At 51.3% G+C, this 26,019-nt stretch overlaps 1 protein-coding gene across 3 annotated transcripts in view; it reads left to right on the top strand.

The window, feature by feature from the left end:
* HDAC7 (histone deacetylase 7) overlaps positions 1–26,019 on the top strand; it is a 235,609-nt gene that overhangs the window by 179,713 nt on the left and 29,877 nt on the right. For all 3 annotated transcript variants that reach the window (XM_067544580.1, XM_067544581.1, XM_067544579.1), the window contains 5 exons: positions 14,490–14,686; positions 16,840–16,930; positions 24,047–24,158; positions 25,463–25,578; positions 25,686–25,808. In XM_067544580.1, coding sequence (XP_067400681.1) covers positions 14,490–14,686; positions 16,840–16,930; positions 24,047–24,158; positions 25,463–25,578; positions 25,686–25,808 — 639 coding nt within the window. The remainder of the gene's footprint in view (positions 1–14,489; positions 14,687–16,839; positions 16,931–24,046; positions 24,159–25,462; positions 25,579–25,685; positions 25,809–26,019) is intronic.

The following is a 26,019-nucleotide window of genomic DNA, read 5'->3' as shown; positions in this document are numbered from 1 at the left end:
TGGGATGGTATCTTCTAGTGCTGGTGTTCAGTCCCTTCTTGTCTGCCCAACTCCACTTCAGTTCATTTTCCATGCTACTGTCAGCATTCTAGCAGCACTGCCTTCTGGCCTGGCCTTTGCACCCTTCTGCAACATGCACTGAAATGGGTTCCTTTCCCACAGCATTCATAAAGTCTCCTCTTAAAAGGCAGGTCCACCCTGAGGGGTTACTCGCTGCAAGTGGAATCATGGGACTCAATAACTATTGTCTTTCAATAACTGCAGATCAAATAAAGTGCCACTTCTGAATCCTGTGCTCTTCTGCTGGGATCTGAGAGTCAAGCTAGGTTTTTGCTATATTGTGCATGGTAATAAAGATTATGCAGGTTGAATTATGTCCTTGGTGATATCAGTGCAGCCAGTGGTCGCAAGTGGGTCTGTGTAGGTGTCACAGATGTAAATTATTCTTGGGATTATTATGCCCAGGAAAAAATAGAAAATCCAGCCCCCTCTGTTCAGACTATTTTTGGACTTGCAAGGCAAATAGGAACAAGATGCTTTAGTGCTTAAGATGGAGTATGTACCCGTGCATGCATGGTGCAGGGTATGGTGACATAGTGTGTGCACAAGTGGGGGACAGAGTGTGTGCTGGTGCATGCACAGTGAGCTGTATGAGGGCACTTAGGCATGGTGGAGGCAGAATGTATGCTAATACATGCACAGCTCTCTGCACTGGTACCTAGACAAGCTGCAAGCCAGAGCACAGCACTACAGCGCAGCTCGAATGTGCTGACTGGCCCATTAACATTCCATCCAAACCGGTTTGAAATGTTCTCCACTTATGCAAATAGCTGTTAATTGAGGAGAGGCTCATATTGTCCTTTGATCTTCGTTCTGCTTCCCTTGGCACTGGGGCTGTATCCTACTGCATTGATGTAAACAATCTGGTGCCAGAACAGGAAGCATCCTGCATGAGGAAGGTGCTGTCTTTTTTCCCAGGAGCACGTGGCTGCCTTTGGAGAGCTGCTGGAGCAGTTACAGCTCTATTTACTCTTCATTCAAACAAGGGGGCACGCAGATCCCTGCAGGAAGCTTCTCCAGCGGTGGCTGCTGCCATGGACTGTATATTTGGGAAGGACGGTTTGTGACAGTCACTCACGCAGATGAAGTTTAATGCCCTAAATCAGGATGCCCTTGCTCTCTTGAGGCAGGCTTCTCCTGTGTTGTAATACACCGCATGGCATGGACTGTTTGCTCAGTAATGACCCACGCAGGGCAGTTTTATACTCTTGCCTGCTTGGCAGTCAGGCAGCTGTAGTGCTGCCTATCATCTGTCTGCATGGGCGGTGGGGTATAAGGGCTTGGAGAGGCTAAACCTCCCCAAACAGCTGCCGCCAGAAGCTCCCGCTCTGCCTCTCCACCCCACCCACACTCCACTCCAGGCCCCGTTTCCTCTCAACCCCCTCCCTTGAGCTCCCCCTCCACCACTCGCACCTCTTTCCCTCTTCCCAGAGAGATGCGAGTGGCTGGGGGAAGGGGGACCTCGTGGGAGGGGTTGAAGAGGAGCAAGCAGTGGATGGGGTGGTGTTGGGAGAGCAGGGCTTGGGGTGGAGTGTGGGTGGAGCATGGGCTGGCTTCGGGGGAGGGGGCGGAACACAGTCAGGGCCACAGTCCCAGCACCGATAACCCCCAAAGGCAGACTTGTGTGCTGTCCATGTCTGTCTGAGCTTTACCTCTGCATCTCTGCTAATTAGGCCCTGGTGGCAGGAGAAGGGCAGGACTAGGAGCAGTGATGGAACAGCCCCTTGCAGATACCCCTTGCCTAAACACTTTTACTTTGAGGCAATAACTGATATTTTAGTTAAGGGACGTGCAGGGGAGCTAATATATTCGGACTCCAGTAACGCATTTGACATGGTATCGTGGGAAACTATTAGTTACATAGAGCATGTAGGGATCAGTACAAGCATCGTAAGATAGATAAGGAATTAGCTAAAGGGGCAAAGGCAGCACAAATTATTGGACCGGAGAGAAGTTACTGTTGAGTTCCTCAAGGATCTGTCTTGGGACCAATTTCATTCAATATTTTTCTTAATGATCTTGGCACAAAAAGTAGAAGCATGCTAATGAAATTTGCTGATGATACAAGATTGGGAAGCATTGTCAATACAGAGGAAGCTCGGAGTATTATACAGGAAGATCTGGATGACCTTGAAAACTGGAGTGACAGAAATGGGATGAAATTCAGTAGTGCAAGGTACAAGGTCTAATAATAAGAATTTCTGCTACAAGCTTGAGTCTTACCCGTTGGAAACAACAGAGGAGGAGAGAAACCTGGGTGTTTGGGTTGATCACAACAGGACTATAAGCCACCAATGTGATACAGCTGTGAAAAAAGTGAATGCAATCTTATGATGGATCAGGCGAAGCATTTTCAGTAGTGATGGAGACGGCTTAATGTCCTGTACAAGTCATTTGTAAGGCCTCATTTGGAATACTGGGTACAATTCTGGTCATGTGTGTCTTTGACATGGATGCCCAGAGTTTTTCTGCACAAAACAAGAGTGGTAAGAAATAGCAGTTGGAAAAGCAGGTGGTTGTGTTTTGTACAACACCTAGCACGGGGTCCTGGCTTAATGCTGGGGCCAGTGGGTGCTATGGTAGTATTGCCACTACCACTACTAACTTTGATGGGGGGGCAGGGTTAGTCTAAGAAATGCTCTTGACCAATGGACCCCAGGCTTATAGCACAGGCCCTCTCCTGCCCTAACAGTCCTCCGGCCAGTGGCTTTTAGAGCGTATTGAAAAATGGATTTTAAACAGACAGACCAATGCAAGCACAGCCTTGGCGTGGCTGCCACCACCCTTGTAATCGAGAGTAGTTTTGCTCAGGGGACAGGCACAGACATAGAATCATAGAGTTGGAAGGGACCTCAGGAGGTCATCTAGTCCAACCCCCTGTTCAAAGCAGGACTAACCTCAGCTAAATAATCCCAGCCAGGGTTTTGTCAAGCCGCAGCTTAAAAACCTCTGAAGATGGAGATTCCACCACCTCCCTAGGTAACCAATTCCAGTGCTTCACCGCCCTCCTAGTGAAAAACTTTTTCCTAATGTCCAACCTAGATCTCCCCCACTGCAATTTGAGACCATTACTCCTTGTTCTGTCATCTGCCACCACCGAGAACAGCCTAGCCCCATCCTCCCTGGAACCCCCTTTCAGGTAGTTAAAGGCTGCTATCAAATCCCCCCTCATTCTTCTCTTCTGCAGACTAAACAAGCCTAGTTCCCTCAGCTTCTCCTCATAAGTCTTGTGCTCCAGCTCCCTAATCATTTTTGTTGCCCTCCGCTGGACTCTCTCCAACTCGTACATATCCTTTTTGTAGTGGGGGGCCCAAAACTGGACACAATACTCCAAATACTCTATTCACCAATGCCGAATAGAGGGGAATAATCACTTCCCGCGATCTGCTGGCAATGCTCCTACTAATGCAGCCCAATATGCTATCAGCCTTCTTGGCAACCAGGGCACACTGCTGACTCATATCCAGCTTCTATCCACTATAACCCCCAGGTCCTTTTCTGCAGAACTGCTGCCTAGCCTGTCGGTCCCCAGTCTGTAGCTGTGTATGGGATTCTTCCATCCAAAGTGCAGGACTCTGCCCATGTCCTTGTTGAACCTCATCAGATTTCTTTTGGCCCAATCCTCCAGTTTGTTTAGGTCCTTCTGTATCCTATCCCTGTCTTCCAGGGTATCTACTACTCCCCCTAGCTTAGTGTCATCTGCGAACTTGCTGAAGGTGCAATCTTCCCCATCCTCCAGATCTTTAATAAAGATGTTGAACAAAACCGGCACCAGCACCGACCCCTGGGAGATAAAGGGCCTAGACCTGAGCTCAGAGATCTGTATTTTTTTCCCCCGTGGAAACTGCTAGCACCTCATTCCTAGAACTTGGCACTGTCGAGGCTGTAGAGTTTTGGTATACTTGAGCTCCGAGCAATGGCCACAGCTTTGTCAGGTGGGCTTCACACTCTCTGCTCAGGAGGGAGCACAGACAGGGCTGGTTTTCAGCTGTTAAATTGGGACTGTGGTTCTTCAGTCTCTTCCCTGATTTTTGCTCAACTCTGTATCACCCTAAGCTCCACCTTTCTGCTACCGCCCATCACTAAAGAGGCCCTGCAGGGTGAGACATTTGGTCAGACAGCACTGTGTGTGAGGAGCAGGCCCACCTTAGAGCACTCACTGAGCCATGCCCACTGCTGCAGTTAATGGGGCAAAACTGTTTTAGCTACCCCCTTCCTTTTTTTGCACACTCAGAAACTATCTGAAAAATTTATCTTTGGGCTGAATTTCCCAGGTTTGGAGGCTGATTCTGATCTCAGTGACGCCATTGATGTTACTCCTTATTTACATCTGTGTAAGTGAGACCCCTTAGTGTCTGCCAGCGGTGAATATATCTATATCTATTGAATGTATCCCCTCTATTCAGCATTGGTGAGGCCACATTTGGAGTATTGTGTCCAGTTTTGGGCTCCCCACTACAGGAAGGATGCGGACAAATTGGAGAGAGTCCAGCAGAGGGCAACAAAAATAATTAGGGGCTGGAGCACATGACTTATGAGGAGAGGCTGAGGGAACTAGGTTTGTTTAGTCTGTAGAAGAGAAGAATGAGGGGAGATTTGATAGCAGCCTTCAACTACCTGAAAGGGGGTTCCAGGGAGGATGGAGCTAGGCTGTTCTCAGTGGTAGTGGATGACAGAACTAGGAGCCATGGTCTCAAGTTGCAGTGGGGAAGGTCTAGGTTGGATATTAGGAAAAGCTTTTTCACTAGGAGGGTGGTGAAGCACTGGAATGGGTTACCTAGGGAGGTGGTGGAATCTCCATTCTTAGAGGTTTTTAAGGCCAGCTTGACAAAGCCCTGGTTGGGATGATTTAGTTGGGGTTGGTCCTGTAACCATGTAATTAACAACAGTATTATAATGCAAAGCATTAAGTGGCCAAAGTAAAGTTGTAGAGGGAGTTGTGGCTCTAGCATTTCCCAATTTTGAGTGCTTGACTTTGCAATCTTACTGTTCTTTTAACATAGCTTTTTTTGGTATGTTTTATTTATAAATATATTTAATGTGAGCAAAATCCCTATGGTTAAGTTTTGTTAGATTTTCATGGCTCTGAAGAAGACACTTTCCTTTTATAACAAAAGAATTAAAAAAGGGGGATTTTTTTTAAATTACACAGAACTCGAAACCAGCCAAACTTTGAACCTTTTGAACCTTTAGCAGGTAACCAATGATGTGCTGAAGAATGAGGTGGAAAAGCAATCTTAAGTGATTGAAAAATCCCTTTGGAGCATGTTCACTAGCCTGATTCCACACTGAGCCTGACAGGTCCGGGTGTTGCTGGTGGGATAATGGGCATGTGAGAGATAATAAATGTCTCATTAAAACAGCCACAGCAAAATCCAGATCTGCACAAAACCCAGCCTGACTTAATATCAGAAATGGGGGAAGATCAGGGGGTGTGGGGAAAGCTGCAGCTCCTGTGATTTTTAGGGTCTTTTTGCAGTTTTTGCTGCATTTTTTAATATTCTGCAAATTAAGATTTCTTAGGGTTTTCCCCCATCACAATGATGGAGCTTTTGCACTATCAACAGGTGAGCTGGTACCATGCTAACTCAGCCTTGCAGATGCAAAAGCAAAGGTTTCTGCAGCTTTTGCTTTGGGCACTGACCCTCCCTGGGGTGGGATGGTGTCCACTGTGTGATGTGAACAGCCTTATAATAAACTACACTTTGGCCGCAAAAACAGGGTTAGAAAATATTCCGTAGCTGGACGGAGACTGGAGCTGAAAGACAGCAAATTTAAAACTGATAACGGAATCACAGCACAGTTAGGCTGTGAAATGGTATGCCACCAGTTCTCACTGATGGCAACAACTGAGCAGCATTCCAGCAGGGATGGGACATTTATATGGATAACTACTTAAAACAATAAGAATTAACAACCAACCAGCAAGTTTCAGAAGGGGCAGCACTTCTCCCCCTGCAGGAAGTTATGAAAAAACTGTCCCAGTAGGCAGGATGTGGCCTATCTAGCACCTTCTCTGAGGCTGCTGATGCTGGGGATAGGGCACGGGGCTTGATGGCCTGATTGGAGCAGGCTAGCTAATGGTATCCGTGTTTCTATGCTGCACAAACCTGAACTTTCCTGCCTTTGATTTGATTTTCATTGCACAGTTTTAACATTTGCTTTGCATTGACTGTCCCTGTCTCGCTCCTTTCTCTCCACACCATCCTTTGCCTGCACTGACTTCTCTGACTGTGGCACACGGGAGAGGGAGGGCTAGGCTTAGCCCATGGCCAGTTGTCTTCATGCCCAGTAATGCGGTAGATGCCTGACTCAGATTGAAGAGTCTTTTTCTCCACCTCCTGGGCACCAGGCGTCTGCAGCCACTGCCCAGGCTCTCTCCTCTCCTCTCCTCTCTCCTCCGCCTCCACCTCCTCCCGGACACGCAAAGAATGCTGTTTTCTCCATGCTGTGCCAGGCTGAAGAATAGGTCAGGCCCCCTGAGAGAGTGAGCAAGCTGGAAAATGTTTGTAAGTCATCTTGCGTTGCTGAGCACAGAGTCTGCATTCTTGTCTGTGCCGCCAAAGGGCTTTCCCAGGGCATGCCAGGGAGTGAGTCCACACTGACACTCCTTGGGCAGGGGGTGCTGGGTTGCAGCCTCCACACTAAGGATGGTTTTGAGCAGAAAACAGCTGCTGAATGCAGAGGGTGCACTGGGGTGGCTGCTCCCTGGCTGCCAGGTGCATGGAATTACATGGAATTGATTCAGCTCCTTTGGGAAATACGTATCTTTTCCCTGCAGCAGAGCTGTCAGGGCAGCACATCTGAGTAGTTTGGGGATATAAACTGAACCTCCTTTGATCTCTCCCTGTCCTGATGACTTGCTAAATAACAATGCATAGCTTTATCCCCATTGTACAGACCAGGGAAACTGAGGCACAGAGCAAAAATGGCTTTTCCAGGCATGTACAGCAAAGATGGGAATGGACCCCAGGGCCCCTGAAGCCTGGTCTAGTTCCATAACCTAAATCCCACTGCCCCCCACTGCCGGACCCCCAGGAGAGCAGATGAGGGGGATAATTGGATTCTCTACCAGCCCAGGTCTCTGTGTTCCATTAGAACATTCTGAACGACTGGAGCAGAGCAAGTCGGCCAGGAGCAGTTTATTCGGGGGGTGTGGTCTTGTCTGAGCTTTGAGGATAATCTGCAGCCAGAGCTGGATGTGCTCCTTGGTCAGCCATGTCCTGTGAATGCCAGTAGAGCTCAGGCCCTGGGGTGCTCGCAGGCAGTTTGCTTTGAGTCTCGCCATCCATCGTGCAGTGAGCAGTCCCCCAAGTCGCAGTGATGTTCTGCCCCCTGGTTGGGTGGTGGCTGCTGAGGCATTTGCAGTGTGACTAGTTGTGAGAACACAGATTGCCACAAGTGCCCATCCTCCCCCCCCCCCGCCAATGTTCTTGTGAACTAACGTTCACTGGCGGGAATGTTGCCGGAAAGCAAACAAAGAAGGGAGGTACTGTTCCCGGCCTGGCAGCCTCTGGGTCCTCCCTGCCCCAGTGCTCTCACAGCTGGATTCATCCTGCTTCGTAAGAACAGCAGCCATTTTACATGCCTGTCATTTAAACCCAGCCCTCTTGCCCCAGCGGGTGGGCAGGTCGAATAGACCCCATGTCCTCAGGGTGTGCTGGTGCCAACCCTCAGACTGGCTGTGATTTTATTCTGCTCGCCATGGATTTCCTCCCTTTTCTGCCACAGTCAAGCCTAGGCTGATGTGAGATCTCTCTGGCCTTGCTCTCCGTTACGTGGCAGCCTGTGCTGAGGGCCCAGGAAAAACCCAATCGCCATGGGCCAGCAGACATGGGGTGGAGGAACGCCATAGCTCAGCACTGCAGGGGAGATGAGGGCTTGCCTGGCTCAGCATTGCAGACCCCAGCAGGATGGGAGCAGCCTTGATGCTGTTTCTGTTCGTGCTCCTTTCTCAGGCAAGGAGGGAATAATATGTGCACCCAAGGGGCTGCCTATTGAATCCTGTGTGAGCATCAGGAGGTGGTGGGGGAAGGGGAGTTATTTACTGTAGCTCTTGGTAGAAGACCCAGATTCAAACCCCGAATCACTTCAAACTGCAGCAGGAAGTCACGGCAGAAACAAACAGCTCCCTGGGCAGGAAGGGCCCATGAGGGAACCAGCGCTGATGAGCCCTGACTGGAATGGTAGGGAGACTTCTGCTGCACTGAGGCAGGGCCTTGGGTCCAGAAGATGACAGAGATGGCTCCGGTGTGGGAGCCAGGAGGCCTGGTTTCCCTTTCTAGCTCTCTTCCCAACTGGCCACCTGAGCCAGGCAGTCCTGCCCCTCCCCAGCACCAGGTGGGGGGATGGGATGTGGGGCAATGTGGCCCCTTGTTTGTTAAATACTTTCAGACATGGCTGGAAAGTGCTCCTGCCATCCACTGCCTCCTGGCATTATTCCATATATCGGCCATTTCTCTTCACTTCGAAAGCTGTAGTTGCAGGCATCTCTTCTGTCTGTCACTGTCCTGTCTGCAGCCAGCCAAGGCAGCCTTGGCCTCCGAGTGCTGGCCATTGTGCCCGTCTCCAAATGCAGCACTGACTAGTGATCTCAGATGTGCCTTTGTGCCAAAGGGTTCACTGAAAGGCAGCTGCTGTGCTGAGCCCACCCTCTCTGTGCAGAGGTACCCAGTGGAGATGCAGAGTCACACACATGAGTGGAGGGGGAGTCTCTCTACTGCCTGAGCCCTGTTCTGTCCCAGTTACTGCAATGCTTCCCGTGACTCTTGTGTTGGGGCTAAGCTTTGTGCTCATTGAGTTGAGAGTTTGAGCCAGCTTCTCCCCCACCTGGTTCTGGGGCAATGGCTGGCAGGAGCTCCAGGAGGGGAGATGGCTGACAAAGGCCCTTACAGAGTTAACACACACCAAGAGTGACCAGCTGCTGGAGAAACTTTGCAAGGAGGACAATCCTGCTGTCTAAGGCCCAGCCTAGCCCAGCAACCAGTCAGCAGCAGCTCCCTCCCCTGTAAACAGAGTCTCTTTGCTGCATGGATGCTCACAGCCTTTTTCCTAGCTCAGGGCAAGCAGGGAGGGATTGCAACTTGTTCTTCTGGACACTCACCTCTGGCCATTTGCCTATCCCACCAGCACACTTGCTCCCATTTCTTTTCTTCTGCTGGTTTCAGAGTTTGTTTTGAACGTAATTAAAACTAATGAAAAAAAGATTCATAATTCTCCAGAGAAACCTGTCTCTCCCTCAGATCCTCCTTGCATTGCCTGTCCCCATCACAGTACAGTGCATATGCCTGTTTCCGTCAGGCAGTTAATAGGTTACTGAATTTCTGGAAACCACTAACTGGTCATTTCCAGAGCTTAGGAGAGTAAGTGTTCCAAAACAATTTGGAAATGCTGCCAATGAGGTCGCTGAACAATATTTTCTCTTTCTGAGCTGTGCTCTGAAGCTGTTCAAGGACTGCAAGGAGGCTTTGGAGGCCACGTGTTTTAGTGTTCTTTCCGTGAGTGAGCTCTTGAATGGACTGAATATAAAACTGGAGAGAACGATTAGGGACAAGTTCTTTGGCTACACAGTGAATTCTAAGCTCAAGGAGGTTACTCAAGATGTTGCTGGAAGGTGTAAAAAGGACTTAATGACCTTTTAATGAAAGAGCAAAGAAGACTCTGCATGATAGGTCTGACTTCTCTGAAGACAGTCTTCACAGCAACGTGTGCAATTTAAGTCTTGAAAAACGCAACAGCTTTGAAGAATTTTCTGAAACTGGTCACGCTTGCAGCTTGAATTTGGCCTTGTAGAAGTGCTAACCTCTTCTCCTGCATTAAAGGATTGTCTGACTATTGAGGAGAGGTACCTGAAAATTTTCACCAAAGCACAGAGCAACTTCCAGAATTTGAAGAAAATCAGCTCTTACATCTTTTCAGTACCGTGCAGCAATGTTCACCTGCAGAGGGTTTTCTCTCTGATGACTGCAGCTTGGAGAAATGAAGTGAATAGGTTTGATGTAGAGAGCATTAGAGCAGAGCTCCAGGTATGTGTCAATTTAACAGGGCAATGCAAAAATATGTACGCTGAGTTCCTCAAGAACAAAACTTCTGAAGGAGGCCCGGGGTGGGCAAAAGTACAGACACAGATAAAGGGTTATGAAACTCTGTAAATTAGGCACATCAGACAATCTGCTTCTTGCTAGCAAGTCTAATAGTATTTATATTGTCACACTGTTGACAAATGAACATTGTATTTTATTGAGAAAGTTCTGAGCTGCATTGTAATTTTTATTCCATTTTGTGTTATCTTATATGGAATTGAATGTAGGTTGTTGCATTATCATTTAACTTACCAAAAATTAGAATTAGTCTTTTACTGTAATACTCAGCAGTGACCTGGGCATTTTAAATGTGACCATGTTTGGTACAGGTTTTATTAGCTAATATTTCTGCATCTGGAGTTCACACCGGCGGAGGCAGGGATGTTTTGTATTATGCGAATGCATCAGTGGCCACGCAAATTTGAAGGAGAGGTGAAAAAGAAATAACTATAGTACTAACAGTGCGGACCTGAAACTGAAGAAGACTTCCTGCCTTTCACCACAGATGAAGTAGAAAGAATGATCAAAACACTGAAAATAGGTAAAGGCCGTTCATTTTTTTGAGGCAGGGGCTGTTTCTTGGTAACCCCCCAGATTTGCACCAGTAACTCTAACCTGGGCCTCAGTGAGGCATAACATTTTTCAATCTGAGCATGCATGTGGATTTTAAAGCACTTGAAACTGGAATTCTTAATGGGGTTCAGCAAGAGACATCCCATAGCGTCAGGGTCGCTGACACCTTCCTTCTACAAGGTCTGGGTGGCTGTGGTTGGTTTTGATCTGACACTTAGGTTGTTTCCTCAGCTCTTCTGCCTTGTATTGTAGCAGTTTAGTCCCAGTTGCCAGATTTCATCACCTGCTGCAAAGAAAGCAAAGCACAGGTTGCTGGAGGTTTTCAGGTTTGCTCTTAATGTCTGGAGAGTGAAGATGTGATTAGTGCTTTTGTTGCTCAAGGTGGATTTCAGTTTGGTTTCCACATATGTTTGGATTGTTCCTAGCTGGCTAGGAAAGGGGTTTGCAAACTTCTTCATAGTGTGTGGAACATGGTTTAACAGAGGCATCGTGCCATGGAAGGTTGGTCTCACTGGGAGGTTCTGGACTAGGATTCAGGATTGTTCAGCTCCTGGCTCCAATGCAGACTCTGAGAGTTTGAGCAAGTCATCTGGGTTGAGGTTTTCCAAGGAGCCTGAGAGAGTCCTCACTTTCTCCTAACCATGAATCTCTCAGGATCTAAGCTTTCCGACTCCAAATGGGGTTGACAGTCCTCCCTGACTGTTCAGATTGCGAGATCCTCAGGGCAGGGACTGGCCCTCGTGCTGTGACTGTGCAATGCCCAGCACAGTGGGGCTCAGGCTACCCTCAAAGAACTGCAGCGGTTGCTAACATAAGAAAGTCCTGAATGCATTGTTAGCTTGATTTACTCCAACTGACGAACTGGAATCAAGGAGGAGGAGCCAGCACCCTGGGACACCTCCAGCAAGCTGTAGACTGCCAGCAAGTATCCCTTGGGCCCACTGGGAGACCTGCAGTGATTCAGGGGATACTGCAGAATGGTTCTGCGGGTGTTGCTGGTGACACACATGCTTCTGCACTTGCTTGGATAGATGCAATGCTGCCAACTCTGAGCATTTAACAGGTCAGGCATCTCTGTCCCGTTCCCCCTTCCCCCCCCCCCCCCCCATCATGAAATTGTCTTAAAAACCATGAGCTTTTAATGACTTTGGGGTTCTGCTTATTTGCCTTCTAGTTTCTGAGTCTTTAGGGTCAATTTCTCAAGCTTTTCTGTACAATCATAAGAACTGCATTAGTAGGAGCACTGATAGCAGATCGAGGGAAGTGATTGTTCCCCTCTATTTGGCACTGGTGAGGCCACATTTGGAGTATTGTTCCAGAGGGGTAGCCATGTTAGTCTGTATACAGCAAAAACAACAAGAGTTCTGTGGCACTTTAAAGACTAACAAATTTAATTTCAGCAGGCATAAGCTTTCGTGAGCCTCAGCTCACTTCCTCAGATGCCATAGGTAGAAATGATACAGCAAATGGGTAATATATAGGAGGCATCATATACATATACAAGCTCATTAGACCTCAAGTACCTGGCTTTTATCCCCCTACCCCATTGTTCTCTATGTGCTTGTATATGTATATGATGCCTCCTATATATTACCCATTTGCTGTATCATTTCTATCTACTGCAACTGAGGAAGTGAGCTGAGGCTCATGAAAGCTTACGCCTGCTGAATTAAATTTGTTAGTCTTTAAAGTGCCACAGAACTCTCGTTTTTATTTGGAGTATTGTATCCAGTTTGGGCTCCCCACTACAGAAAGAATGTGGACAAATTGGAGAGAGCCCAGAGGAAGGCAACAAAAATGATTAGGCGCTAGAGCATATGACTTATGAGGAGAGCCTGAAGGAACTAGGCTTGTTTAGCCTGCAGAAGAGAAGAGTGAGGGGGGATTTGACAGCAGCCTTTAACTACCTGAAAGGGGGTTCCAGGGAGAATGGAGTTAGGCTGTTCTCAATGGTAGTAGATGACAGAACTAGGATCAATGGTCTCAAGTTGCAGTGGGGGGAGGTCTAGGTTGGATATTAGGAAAAACATTTTTACTAGGAGGGTGCTGAAGCACTGGAATGGATTACCTAGGGAGGTCTTGGAATCTCCATCCTTAGAGGTTTTGAAGGCTTGACAAAGCCGTGGCTGGGATGATTGTGTTGGGGTTGTTGCTGTTTTGAGCAGGGGGTTGGACTAGATGACCTCCTGAGGTCCCTTCCAACCCTAATCTTCTATGATTCTGTGAACTGGAAAGTTACCTTTTTTAAAAAAAATGAAAGTTGAGATTCTATCTCGTGATCATCTGACTCCAGTAGCTGAGGCTTTAAGAAATGCGCCAAATATTATGAGAATTGCAGTAAAAGCATGAAAGCTGCCAACAACTGCATGCACTGGAGGAATTTATCCTTCAACATGGGGGATGTCTGACGGGGAGGAGTATTCTCCAGATAAACTTGAACATCTTCAGTCTGGGCCCTGGGTTTGGATTGCCAAGTAGTTTGTGTTGTTATGAGGACAGAGGTGTGTGTGGTGGTCAGATGGGAGGAGGGGTTTGAGGCAGAGGCAAGGAAGGGCCTCTAATGATTTTTTTAGTAGGTTTCCCTTGTTAAGTGGGGTTATAGTTTCAGGAGAGTGACTCACAATGACACTGTCTTGTCCAGCAGTTCCTGTTACGGTTCAGTGACAGACCTCCTGGGTTTAGTGTCTGATTCCTTGTCTATACACAGGAGCTGCACTGGGTTCACTTAAATTGGATTTTAGTTTGGTTTAAACCAGGCTCAGTTCAGTTTAGCTTAAATTGATTCCAGAACTGATTGAACAAAATCTGTTTAAAAGTGCACCTTAACTCAGCTGCTGCAACATGCTCTGGCAGAGACGCCCTTCAAGGGTTTTAGCTCTGCAGGAGGCAGCCTGGCTAGAGAGATGCGAGTCAGTTCCAGGAGCAGGACCTTTGTGACAGAGAGGATGCATATGGAAAGAGCACAGAGGGTTTCTCCGCTCCCAGGGGACTCTGTGGGTATCTCTACATTGCAATTAAACACCTGCGGGTGGCCTGTGCCAGCTGACTTGGGCTAAGGGGCTTGGGCCAAGCAGCTGTTTAATTGTGGTGTAGACATTTTGGCTTGGGCTGTAGTCTGAGCTCTGGGACTCTCCCAACTCCCAAGGTCCTAGAGCCCGGGCTCCAGCCCGAGCCTGAACATCTATACCACAAACCCAAGTCAGCTGGCACGGGCCAGCTGTGGATCTTTAATTGCAATGTAGACAGACCCTGCCAGGCCAGCAGGCAGAGACCCACCCCCTAGCTAGCACTAAGCTGCGCACGCTGGATTGGAGTTCACAAGAGGCCAGCAGCCAGGGCTGCATAACTGCTGACTGCAAAAGATACTGGTGCTCCTGCATTGGGTTTCTGTTCTGAGTATTGTGCAATGGGGATGGGCCTGACATGGACCTCTGGATCCAATCCTTCATCCCCACCTAGCTGGATCTGCATCCAGGTCAGACACGACAGGCTGGGGCCCTCTCAGGCACAAGACTGCACTGGGTGAGCAGCTTCTCTGTGTTCTGCTTCAGCCCTTCAACCCTTCTCATTGCTGCAGGGGTGCTCAGTGCCCCTGGAGTGAAGGGGCTCCATGCCACTGGCCACTGCCTGGTCCCTGGGGAGTCAGGTCAAGGGTCCCAGTGTGGTGGCATGAGCAGCCCGTTGGGGCCTCTCCTCACTCCAGCAGCCCGTGGGGACACATGGAGGATGCCAGACCAGGCAGCAACTGAATTCTCCCTGCTTTTTTCTTGCCAGCTGCTGTGAACCTGTGCGTCTCCCTGCGGGTGCCTCAGGCTGTCCCCATGGACCTGCGGATCGGACAGCGCTTCGTCAAGCCCGGCTCCGACACCACCTTGTTAGCTCTCAAGCAGACACAGCAGCTGCAGCACCAGCTCTTCTTGGCCAGCCTGCACCAGCAACAGATGGAGCAGTTCACCCACCAGCACATGCGGGTAGGAACATGCTCCCGGGCCTCTGGGGGGGGTCACAGGCCAAACCCAGCTCCAGGTTATGGGGGCACATGGTGCCAGCAGCCCTTGGGGCGAATTGGAAAGGCACTTGCCTGCTGCTCCGAGCCAGCCGTAGCCAATCAGCACAGGGGGAGGGGAGCTAGCTCTAAGCACAGCAGTGCTGGGGAGCAGGCAGGCCCCCACAGCCCAGGAGGGCAAAGCTGCTGTTGGTAATCAGAACTCGAGGGAGCACGAGTGGTAGTGGTTCTGTCTGACTTGCCGGGCAGCTCCTGGCAGTGCCCTGGGCAGATACCCTGGCCCCCTGCCTCTCCTCAGACGTCAGAGTTTCTGTCTCTTGTCTCTGAGACTGGAGCGAATCATCCCAAATAAAATGGAGGGAATTACAGGGCAAAGACTGCGCTACTTGTGCCAGCCTCTGGGTCTCAGCCACTCTGCCCTATCTGCCACTTAGGCACGCTGTGCTCCCTAGCACCCTCCACCCTGGGTGCCTCTCTTTCTTCTTATACCTTTTATCCTAGCAGGCGCAGAGTCATCCACTGTAATTAGCTTTTTGTCCTGCCCTGTGCACAGTGGCCCCAGCGCCTCCTATGTTCCACATAGCTTCACGTGGCTCAGCGCCGGGCCCGTGCAGTGTGACCATTGGCAGTGAAAAGCAGGAAGCCACCTTCTGATCTGACTTTTTACCAGAATCACGGGAGGCCAGTGACACTGCTCCATGCTCAGCAGTGCTTTCCCCTGTCAAGGCCTGAGAAGTCTATAGTCCGTGTCTATGTGAACACACCTCTCCTGGTCTCTAGGAGGCACTGCCCAGCAGTGACCCTCCCATCCCGTTTCTGGCAGTGGCAGCACCAGCTGCTTGAGAAGAAAGAGCAAGGAAACCGCAATTGGGCAGTCCTGAAATGTGGCCCAGGGAAGGGCTGAGACTGACTCAGACGGTGCAGAGCCAAGAGTTGTGTCCAGAGCAGAGCCAAGCTGACAAGCCAGATCAATTCCCTAGGCCATGGCAGAACCTTGTCCGCAAAGGTTGCATCACCAGGTCTCTGCTATCCGTCCTGGTCACGTCCATGTTCATGAAGGCTAGGACAAGCCTTCCAGAGCCTATGGTAAATATGGTGGTGTAGGCAAGCCCAGTCCATCCCCGGAGCCCCAGAACTGATCCCTCCTGCTGGTTCGAGGAAGAAGTCACAGCCAGAGGCCCTATTCTCTAAGGCCCCCTCTCCAGGCTGGCTGGACAGTCACCAAGCCAGCAGCTCTCACTGGAGCAAAGGGACAGAAAGCCCAAGGGGTGCTCAGCAGCTTCTAGCTGTCTCGGTCTGGAGGCCAGCACAGCCCGTAGATCCTACACTTGCACCCCAACAGTCTCATCTGGGTACCTGCAACCCCACAAGGGCTCAGTGGCAAATCTGCTTTCACTGCCTGGTCCCTGGGACTCCACCTCACTCTCCTCCCTGAACGATGGCTCCACTGTGCTCTGGCTACCAATCCTGGCTTTCGCATCACCCCAGCCCGATTGCTTATCAAGAGCAGCCGTAGGACTGACAGGCACTTCCCTCACATCTCTTCCATTTTCCTGGGACCCTGAAGCACCAGGATGGGCCCCTTTGTCTCTCCCTATCCCTGTTTCAGGGGGACACGTACCTGACCACTGGCGCTTCACCTACCCCAAGTGACTCTCAAGAGGCCCCATCTATTGAGAGCCCACAGGGCAACACTCGCCCTGCAGTCCTGTCGCTCCTTCATGTCTCCGTGACTCAGGGCTGAGGGGCTCAGGCTTTGCTCTGTGCTTTGCAGCTGCACCTCCACTATCACCCTCCCCCCTGGCGCTGGGGCCCTGCTAAATGGATGAGCTCATGGAGAATGAGCCACTCTGGTGCCAGCACCTCTCCTGACCTCCTCACAAGGTGCTGCTCATTTGGGGCTCCCCCTTCACCGCCAGGGTCTGGCTGGGGTGGAGCTCCCTTCCCCCCAGGATGCTGGCTATGGCAGGGCTCCCCCCTCATCTCCCCTGCAGAGTTCCCTCCCTCCTCCACAGGGAACTGGCTTGGCCAGGGCTCCCCCCACCCTGGCCATCCCAAAAGGGCACTGGCTGGGGCAGGGCTCTGTTGCTGTGATGCTTATGTTCTGTCCCACTGCAGGTGAACATGGACTCCTCTCAGCGTGAGGCAGAGGCTGGGCAGCAGGAGCAAGAGCTGCGGCAACTTCTCAATAAGGACAAGAGCAAACGAAGTAAGAGTCCCTCCCTGTGTCCGTCTGTCTGTCTGTCTGCAATGTGGTGGGTGCCATGGCTCAGCCTGGGAGTCTGTGAAGGAGGGGAAGTGCCTCAGGCCCCCTGCCCAGTTGGTGGGGAGGGGATGGTTCCCACGTGGGTGCTCCCTGCAGGTGCTGGGACCCTGTTGAGTACAGCCCTGCCCGCAGCGTGGCACTGCGCCCTGGCTCAGGCCTGCCACATCCCTGCGGTGTGCTCCTGGTAGGGATGTACTCTCACTCTGCTTCTCCACTAAGGGCCTTTGCAAACTGCAAATGTCCTGCTCAGTGCCCACACCCACCTCCTGCCAAGGGGAGCTGCAGAAACGCTTGTCTCCCTGGCCCCTCTCTTACAGGGCTGGGTCATTATGTCTCCCAGCTGGAATCAGAGCCAGTCATTAGCTGCTGCTCAGCTGGATCTGCTGATTCCCAACATCTGCCTGCTGGGCTTCTCCTTAGGCCAAGGCTTGCCACTCGCCAGCTCTGCAGGCCCATAACGGCTCTGCCCAGTTGGCAGAGTGGAGTCTGCAGTGATGTACATTCAGACATACTTTGTCCATGAGTCTCTGAAATGTTCCAGGAGCATCTTGGAGTCTGAGAGAAGGTTCCAGCAGTGATACCATCACGGCAGATGCACTTAGCTCTTTGGAGTTAGGTGCCAAGGGGATTTGCCAATAGACCTTCATAAGGTCAAGAGTGGTCATGTATTAAGCCTTCCCCAGGCCTTCTAGCATCTCATCAGCCTGGGGCACAGGGTAGCATCAAACTTGAACATTGGATTTAATTTGCAAGAATTGATGCAAAACCAAATGCCATGGTCTGGCTTTGGGACCAGCATAATTGGGCTGCACCATTCACGGTTCATAGAATCATAGAATATTAGAGTTGGAAGGGACCTCAGGAGGTCATCTAGTCCAACCCCCTGCTCAAAGCAGGACTAACCTCAGCTATATCATCGCAGTCAGGGCTTTGTCAACCCTCAGCTTAAAAACCTCTAAGGTTGGAGATTCCACCACCTCCCTAGGTAACCCATTCCAGTGCTTCACCACCCTCCTAGTGAAAAACTTTTTCCTAATGTCCAACCTAGACCTCCCCAACTGCAACTTGAGACTGTTGCTCCTTGTTCTGTCATCTGCCACCACCGAGAACAGCCTAGCCCCATCCTCCCTGGAACCCCCTTTCAGGTAGTTAAAGGCCGCTATCAAATCCCCCTCATTCTTCTCTTTTGCAGACTAAACAAGCCCAGTTCCCTCAGCCTCTCCTCATAAGTCCTGTGCTCCAGCCCCCTGATCATTTTTGTTGCCCTCCGCCGTACTCTCTCCAACTTGTCCACATCCTTTTTGTAGTGGGGGGCCCAAAACTGGACACAATATTCTAAATGCGGCCTCACCAATGCCGAATAGAGGGGAATAATCACTTCCCGTGACCTGCTGGCAATGCCCCTCCTAATGCAGCCCAATATGCTATTAGCCTTCTTGACAGCCAGGGCACACTGCTGACTCATATCCAGCTTTTTATCCACTGTAACCCCCAGGTCCTTTTCTGCAGAGCTGCTGCCTAGCTCGTCGGTCCCCAGTCTATAGCTGTGCATGGGATTCTTCCTTCCTAAGTGGAGGACTCTGCACTTTTCTTTGTTGAACCTCATTAGATTTCTTTTGGCCCAATCCTCCTTAGTTACACCCATTTGTAATGTAGGTTGTAATTCCTAGTCAACTGTCCTTCAACTGCTCAGATATCCAGACGTGGCTTCTCTGGACACAGCTCCTGGGTTTCAGATATACGCTTGATATCAGTTACTCCCGTTGGGCTAGGGACAGGTTTTCCCTGAGGGTATCTCTGTGCATGACCCGGTGTTTAACTCTCAGGGACTGTATGCTTCCTCAGGCATTGAGACATGGGCACGACACACCTCTCAGGTCCTCCAAGTTGATATGATATATCTGGGACCCCTGTCTCTTGCCCATTAATCAAACCTCATAGTCCACCTCCCCAGCTCATCTGAGGATCGCAAAAGGCCTTTGCCACATTGCCAGCAGTTTGCTTTCTGCTGAGGGAGCAGCAGGAGAACCTACCCCCCAGTAGACCCAAAGGTGGACACTTCTATTATATTAGCAATGCAGCACTCCTAGGAACACCCTCAGGTTCTCCTGGGCAAAAGCCCCTACCAAATCCAGTCTCTCTTGACTTGAACTACTGGATTACGTTCTGGCTAGTAGTGTTTTGTTCCTGCCAAGACACCTGTAAAAGATCCACTCCAGGGTGTCTCCTGTACAGCAATTCAAAGGGCCAGTGGAAGATTGTGGGATCTTCCAGAATGCAAACAACAAATACAGTAGCGTTTTCTCTCAGTTCCAGGATTCCTAGTTACAAATTTTTGCAACATCTCCTTTAATGTATGAAGTTTTAACCAGCTGAATTTATTATGAGATCTGTGCCCTGATCCATCAGGATAACACTTGGAAACCCTACTTTAGCAAATGCTTCCATTGATTTGGTAGCTATTGTCTGGGATGTTGCTGAGCACGGGTGTCTGGCTCTGGGGCACCGAGCAGCGTAATCAACGATCACCAACATAAACCAACACCTGCTTGAATTTAGTTCCGGGGTCCCCACAAGATTCCCCCTCTTCCCACTGGAACTATAATTTGGCATCCAGAAAGTTCTCTGCAAGATGTACGCCTCCTCTAGGGAAGTCACCAGGTGGCAGAAGACCCACCCATTGGACCCTGCTGGAAGAATTTGGCAGCTTTGTTCTGATGTCACCAATTCCACAATTTCTGCTGGAGAAGGAGTCTCTAGTTTCAGCCAGCGAGAACAAAAATCCCAGAGGCCCCTATGGCCCTCAGCCGGGAATCTACTGTGAATGGTTTGTGTCAGTATCACCAACAGTAGCCCCCCTGCGTACATCTCCTTCCCCCCCACCTTATGATGTGTTTAGCTTGAACCCTTCACCTCCCTCTCACTGAAGTGTGGCCAGGAGGGACAAGCTCCTGATGAACTCCCCTTGCCTTTGATTGTTTTTCCCTTGTCCCCCTTTTTGGTTTGATTCCAACCATAGTGACAGAGGATGTGGAGAAAGCTGAGGTACTCAATGCCTTTTTTGCCTCTGTCTTCAAACAGACAAGGTCAGCTCCCAGACTGCTGCACTGGGTGGCACAGAATGGGAAAGAGGCGAACATCCTGCAGTGCTGAAGGAACAGGTCCAAGACTATTTAGAAAGATTGGACATACACAAGTCCATGGGGCCAGATGCAACGCACCCGAGGCTGCTGAGGGAGTTGGCTGATGTGATTTCAGAGTCATTGGCTATTATCTTTGAAAGCTCATGGCAACAGGGGGAGGTCCCTGATGACCAGAAAAAAGCAAATATAGTGCCCATCTTCAAGAAAGGGAGGAAAGAGGATCCAGAGAACTACAGCCTCGCCTCAATCCCTGGAAAAATCATGGAGCAGGTCCTTAAGGAATCCATTTTAAGGCACTTGGAAGAGAGGAAGGTGGTCAGGAACAGTCAACATGGATTCACCAAGGGAAAGTCATGCCTGACCAACCTGATTGCTTTCAATGAAGAGGTGACTGGCTCTGTGGATGTGGGGAAAGCGGTGGATGTGATATACCTTGACTTTAGCAAAGCTTTTGATACGGTCTTCCACAGTATTCTTATCAGCAAGTTAAAGAAGTATGGGTTGGATGAATGGACTATAAAATGGATAGAGAACTGGCTAGAGCATAGGGCTCAACGAGTAGTGATCAATGGCTCCATGTCTAGCTGGCAACCGGTCACAAGCGGAGTTCCCCAGGGGTCGGTCCTGGGGCCGGTTTTGTTCAACATCTTTATTAATGATCTGGAGGATGGGGTAGATTGCACCCTCAGCAAGTTTGCAGATGACACTAAGCTGGGGGGAGTGGTAGATACCCTGGAAGGTAGGGATAGGATACAGAAGGACCTAAACAAACTGGAGGATTGGACCAAAAGAAATCTGATGAGGTTCAACAAGGACAAGTGCAGAGTTCTGCACTTAGGACAGAAGAATCCCAGGCACTGCTACAGACTGGGGACTGACGGGCTAGGCAGCAGTTCTGCAGAAAAGGACCTGGATGTGTTACAGTGGACAAGAAGCTGGATATGAGTCAACAGTGTGCCCTCATTGCCAAGAAGGCTAACAGCATATTGGACTACATTAGTAGGAGCATTGCCAGCAAATCGAGGGATGTGATTCCCCTCTATTTGGCACTGGTGAGGCCACATTTGGAGTATTGTGTCCAGCTACAGAAAAGAAGTGGACAAATTGGAGAAAGTCCAGGGGAGGGCAAAGAAAATGATTAGGGGGCTGGGGCCCATGACTTATGAGGAGAGGCTGAGGAAACTGGGCTTATTTAGTCTGCAGAAGAAAAGGCTGCTATTAAATCCGCCCTCATTCTTCTCTTCTGCAAAATGTCAGACCCCTGCCCTGTGAGCCGCCCCCTCTTCCCCCCCGGCTGCTTCAAACCGCCTATATGAGCTGACTTAGTATGATCCAGCCATTCTGCCTCTGAGCCACATCATGGGAACAGCTGTGCACGCACATGCCCCGCACTGTTAATTTCCTCACCCTTGTGTCCTACCCCGCTACGAAATGACAGAATCAGCTGCCATCTCTGGAGGGCGAGGAGCCCCCATGGGCCAATCTGTATTCCACCTTGCTGTTACAGTCTGCCAAGGATATAAGTTGGTGGCTGCTTCACAGAACCTTGAACATGGGTGTGTTGTTGACATGGTTTTTAGGCTCCCCTGACTCGTGCATATTCTCAGCGCGCCAGGCTGCAGCCCCTTTTCCATCTCCTCTGGAATCCCTTGTTGAGATTCTGGCTGCACTTCTCCCCACATCTTTTTATTTGTGCACTCCCTATCCACGGCCCCACAACGTTGTAGGACCGCCTCTTCTACCTCCTCCTCGCGTTGGCCATTTATCAGTCAAGGAGGAGGGGGTGAGACAGGCATGTTCCCTGCAATCAAGACTGTGGGGCTCAATTTTGTGCACTTGTTCATTCACATCTCTGGCCAGAGTGCCTCTGGGTGACATTCTTGGACTCTTTGGAGGAGCAGTGGGGTGCTGTCTGGGTTTCTCTGCTTGATGTCTCCCTCTGGAGCCGTGATTGTAGCTTTACAACCCTCAGTCCCATTCCTGGTTTTCATTTGCTGTGTCCCGGAATCAGCTGATCCCTGTGTTTTTTCTGGTCTTTCCCCTCTGAAGAGGTGGAGGCCCTTTTGATTTATTAAATGGATCCATCATGTACATGGGAACCAAATAGGCCCTTATAGGGCAGGGTCCTTTACTTATGTCTCCCAGCTGGGAATCAAAGCCAATCATTAGCTGCTGCTTGGCTGGATCTGCTGATTCACACCACCAGCCTGCTGGGCTTCTCCTTAGATCAGGGCTTCCTGCTCTGTGGTGTTGCAAGCCCTGAAAGGGACAGGCCACCCTGCTTAACTGACACTGCCACAACATCACTGCTCGCCAGGCTGGGCTCCCCATGCTCTGCAAAGTTACCCAACGCCCTGGGTTCCTACGCAAAAGGAACTGGACCAAAGATGGACTGGCGCAGCCATTGCAGCTGAGGAACTGGTGCAGGATCTGTGAGGAGTGAGGTAGCAGCCCTGTGTCCTCAAGAAGGATTGCCACTGTCGAAGTGAAAGCAGTGTATTGTATACGTGGCCGCATGGCCAGCACAGTGTGTTGGGGGTGGGCAGGGAGTTACAGGTGAGCTGGGGTCCAGGACAACATGGACAAGGTGAAGTTAGGGTGGAGAGTTTTGTGCCTCACAGGATCAGGCCTTGTGATTCTGTGTGCCAGCCACTTGCCATGGATCCGGGAGCCTGCAGTAGAGACCAGAGACCACCTGTGACTGGCTACATCCAAGGAATTGATCCTGGCCACACTCTGCTTCAAGTGGGGATCCAATACAGAAAATTTTGAAAGATTTTCTCACGGGTGTGTGTGTGCGTCTCCTCACTAGGCAGAACAAGGGCCAAATCTCGGGTACTCTGGATGTGTGGGGAGGGAGTCCTCGCTTGGCAGAATGAGGACCCAGTCTCAGGTACTGTGTGTGTGTGTCTGTTTCCTCACTTGGCAGAACGAGGGTCCAATCTTGTGTGTGTTTTTGTGTATGCACGTCTCCTCGCTTGGCAGAGGGCCCAGTCTCAGGTACTGTGTGTGCACATGTGTGTGTGCGTATGTGTGCATCTCTTTACTGGGCAGAATGAGGGCCCAGTCTCAGGTACTGTGTGTGCACGTGTGCACGTGTGTGCATCTCTTTACTTGGCAGAACGAGGGCCCAGTCTCAGGTACTGTGTGTGCACGTGTGTGCACGCATGTGTGCATCTCTTTACTTGGCAGAACGAGGGCCCAGTCTCAGGTACTGTGTGTGCACGTGTGTGTGTGCACATGTGTGTGCACATGTGTGCATCTCTTTACTTGGCAGAACGAGGGCCCAGTCTCAGGTACTGTGTGTGCACGTGTGTGTGTGCACATGTGTGTGCACATGTGTGCATCTCTTTACTTGGCAGAACGAGGGCCCAGTCTCAGGTACTGTGTGTGCACATGTGTGCATCTCTTTACTTGGCAGAACGAGGGCCCAGTCTCAGGTACTCTGTGGCCAGGCAGCTCCTGGCACAGTGGGGCACCAATCCAGCCCAGGACCTTTAGGCAAGACACTGATGCAGTCAGGGGCGTTTCTCAAGGATAAGTGATGAGACCTGGGGATTATGTAGCACGGGGCAGCAAAGGTTTCCATCCTGGGCCAAGGGTCCACAGCTGGCTGCCCCCGAGGGTCAGTACAGAGCAGTAGGGGCTGATGGAGGTGGGGGATTGACTGGAAAACTCATGGCACCAGAGCAAGGCTTGACAGGGATGTGCTAGAGAGGCCCAGCTCTGGGGCCTGTGGAGCCAAGTCACTGTGCCCTGGGCATTGGTCGCTCAGCTCTGCTGCAGGCCCCACAGGTGCCCCTGAACAGGAAGTCTGTTGGGCACGGTGGGGAGGCTGCCCAGGACCGGGCCTTTCCAAGGCTGCCCATGTTGTACTGGGAGCCCTGTAGGATGGCTATTCCCTTTCTCTCTGCAGGTGCTGTGGCAAGCACGGTGGTGAAACAGAAGCTGGCTGAGGTCATCCTGAAGAAACAGCAGGCAGCTTTGGAAAGGACCAGCAACCCTAGTGGCCACCCCCTGCCTTACAGGTGAGATAGAGACACCTGAGCATCCCTAACCCCGCCCCCATGCTGTATAGGTGAGCTAGAGAGACCTCAGCACCCCCAACGTCCCACCTCCACAACATATGGGTGAGTTAGAGACAGCTGAGCATACCCAATGTCTCGCCCCCACCGCCATGTAGGTGCGATAGAGACACTTCAGCGTCCCCAACGCTGCCCCCCAAAAGATGAGATAGAGACACCTGAAAATCCCTAACCCCACCCTCATGCCATACATGTGAGATAGAGACACTTGAGCATCTCACCTCCCCACCCCCCGGCTGTACAGGTGAGGCAGAGATACTGGGCGTTCAGTGGGAGAGCCTCTCTCCCGAGGGGGCTGTGTGTGGGGGAAGGCCTGCATCTGTGTGTGGGGCAGGGACTCTCCCAGGATCTGTCTCTATGGAGCACGGTGGTGGGTGTGGTGACCCTGTGGAGCGACACCTTGTTCACTCAGGGCCAATTGGACTCGCAGCTCTGGCTCCCCTTGGGGCTATACTGGCTTCACCCCACGGCCTCCTCAGTGCTGGACTTTACTGTGGTTTGCAGCAACCAGGGCACTCCCTCTAGTGGCCTAACCTGGTCTGCTCTTCGTGGGGACCCTGCAGCACACAAAGGCTTTGCCCACTGCCCACACTTTGACGGGCTGCCTCTGGGACAGGCACATCTGTGCCTTGCATCCACTCTGTGAGGGATGGCACTTCCTGTACAGACTGGGGAGAAAACCTCTGGCAGAGGGATGCCCACGTGCACCTTTCCCAGGGGAACAGGCCAGGCTGGGGCAAACCCGTGCCAGGGGTGGGAGTCTGTGCTGGACCAGTGGAATCTTGGGAAGGGCAGTCCCAGCACAAGGGGCGGGGCTGCGCTGGCCTGGGGAGAATGTGGGGGCTAACCCAGCACAAAGGCGGGGGGCTGCGCTGGCCTAGGGAGCATGTGGGGCTAACCCAGCTCAAAGGCAGGGGACTGTGCTGGCCTGGGGAGCCTGGGGGCAGTCCCAGCACCAGGGAAGGGGATTGCTCTGAACTGGGGGAATCTGGGGAAGGGCAGTCCCAATACTAGGAGTCGGGATTGTGCTTAGCCAGAGGGAATCTGGGGGCAATCCCAGCACCAGGGGAGGGGGATGCACTTTGTTGTGCTGATAGGAATTTGAGGACTGGGGGCATGGTGAGGCCAGACTGCACCAGGCTTTGTCAGGGGAATGCCAGGGCTGCAGGGCTGAGAAGAATCCTGGAGCCAAGGGCTGCTGTGCCCACCAAAGAAGGGTCTCTAATCACGCTGCTACTTCCCTGCAGATCCCTGGAGCCCCTGGATGCTGAAGGCCCTGCCCCCCCTGTGCTCAGCCCCTTCCTGCCACAAGTCCCCAGCAGCTCCATAGACCCCCCAGAGCACTTTCCTCTGCGGAAAACAGGTAAGGCTCTGCCGTGCTGGCTCTGTGCCCATGGGCTGGGGCATGACTCCGGGGAAGGGTGCGGGTCCATAGAGCAGGGAGACCACTAACGCCTTGTCTGCCTGCAGCATCTGAGCCCAACCTGAAGGTGCGCTACAAGCCCAAGAAGTCGGTGGACCGGCGTAAGAACCCGCTGACCCGCAAGGAAAGCGCCCCCCCGTCCCTTAAGAGGAGGCCAGCGGAGGCCATTGGTGAGGGTCTCTTGGGGTGACAGCTCCTGGCTCTGCAGGAGCTTGGGACCCAGGGGAGAGCCTGCACCCGAGGCTCCGGGCAGGGCTGACGTGCCAAGAGAGCTGCAAGGGGCTCAGCACGGTCCTGTGGCAGCAATGCTCTGTAAGGCAGCCTCGTGCCATGCAGGGCCAGGCCCAGCCAATGGGGAGGCCAACGTTGGAGCTGCGCTGC

Source organism: Emydura macquarii, unplaced genomic scaffold (assembly GCF_026122565.2).
Source record: "Emydura macquarii macquarii isolate MOO-44397 ecotype Brisbane River unplaced genomic scaffold, CSIRO-AGI_Emac_v2 contig_1002, whole genome shotgun sequence".
Lineage (NCBI taxonomy): Eukaryota > Metazoa > Chordata > Testudines > Chelidae > Emydura > Emydura macquarii.
Note: the sequence above shows the minus strand (reverse complement) of the source record. Positions and strands in the feature narration are given on the sequence as shown.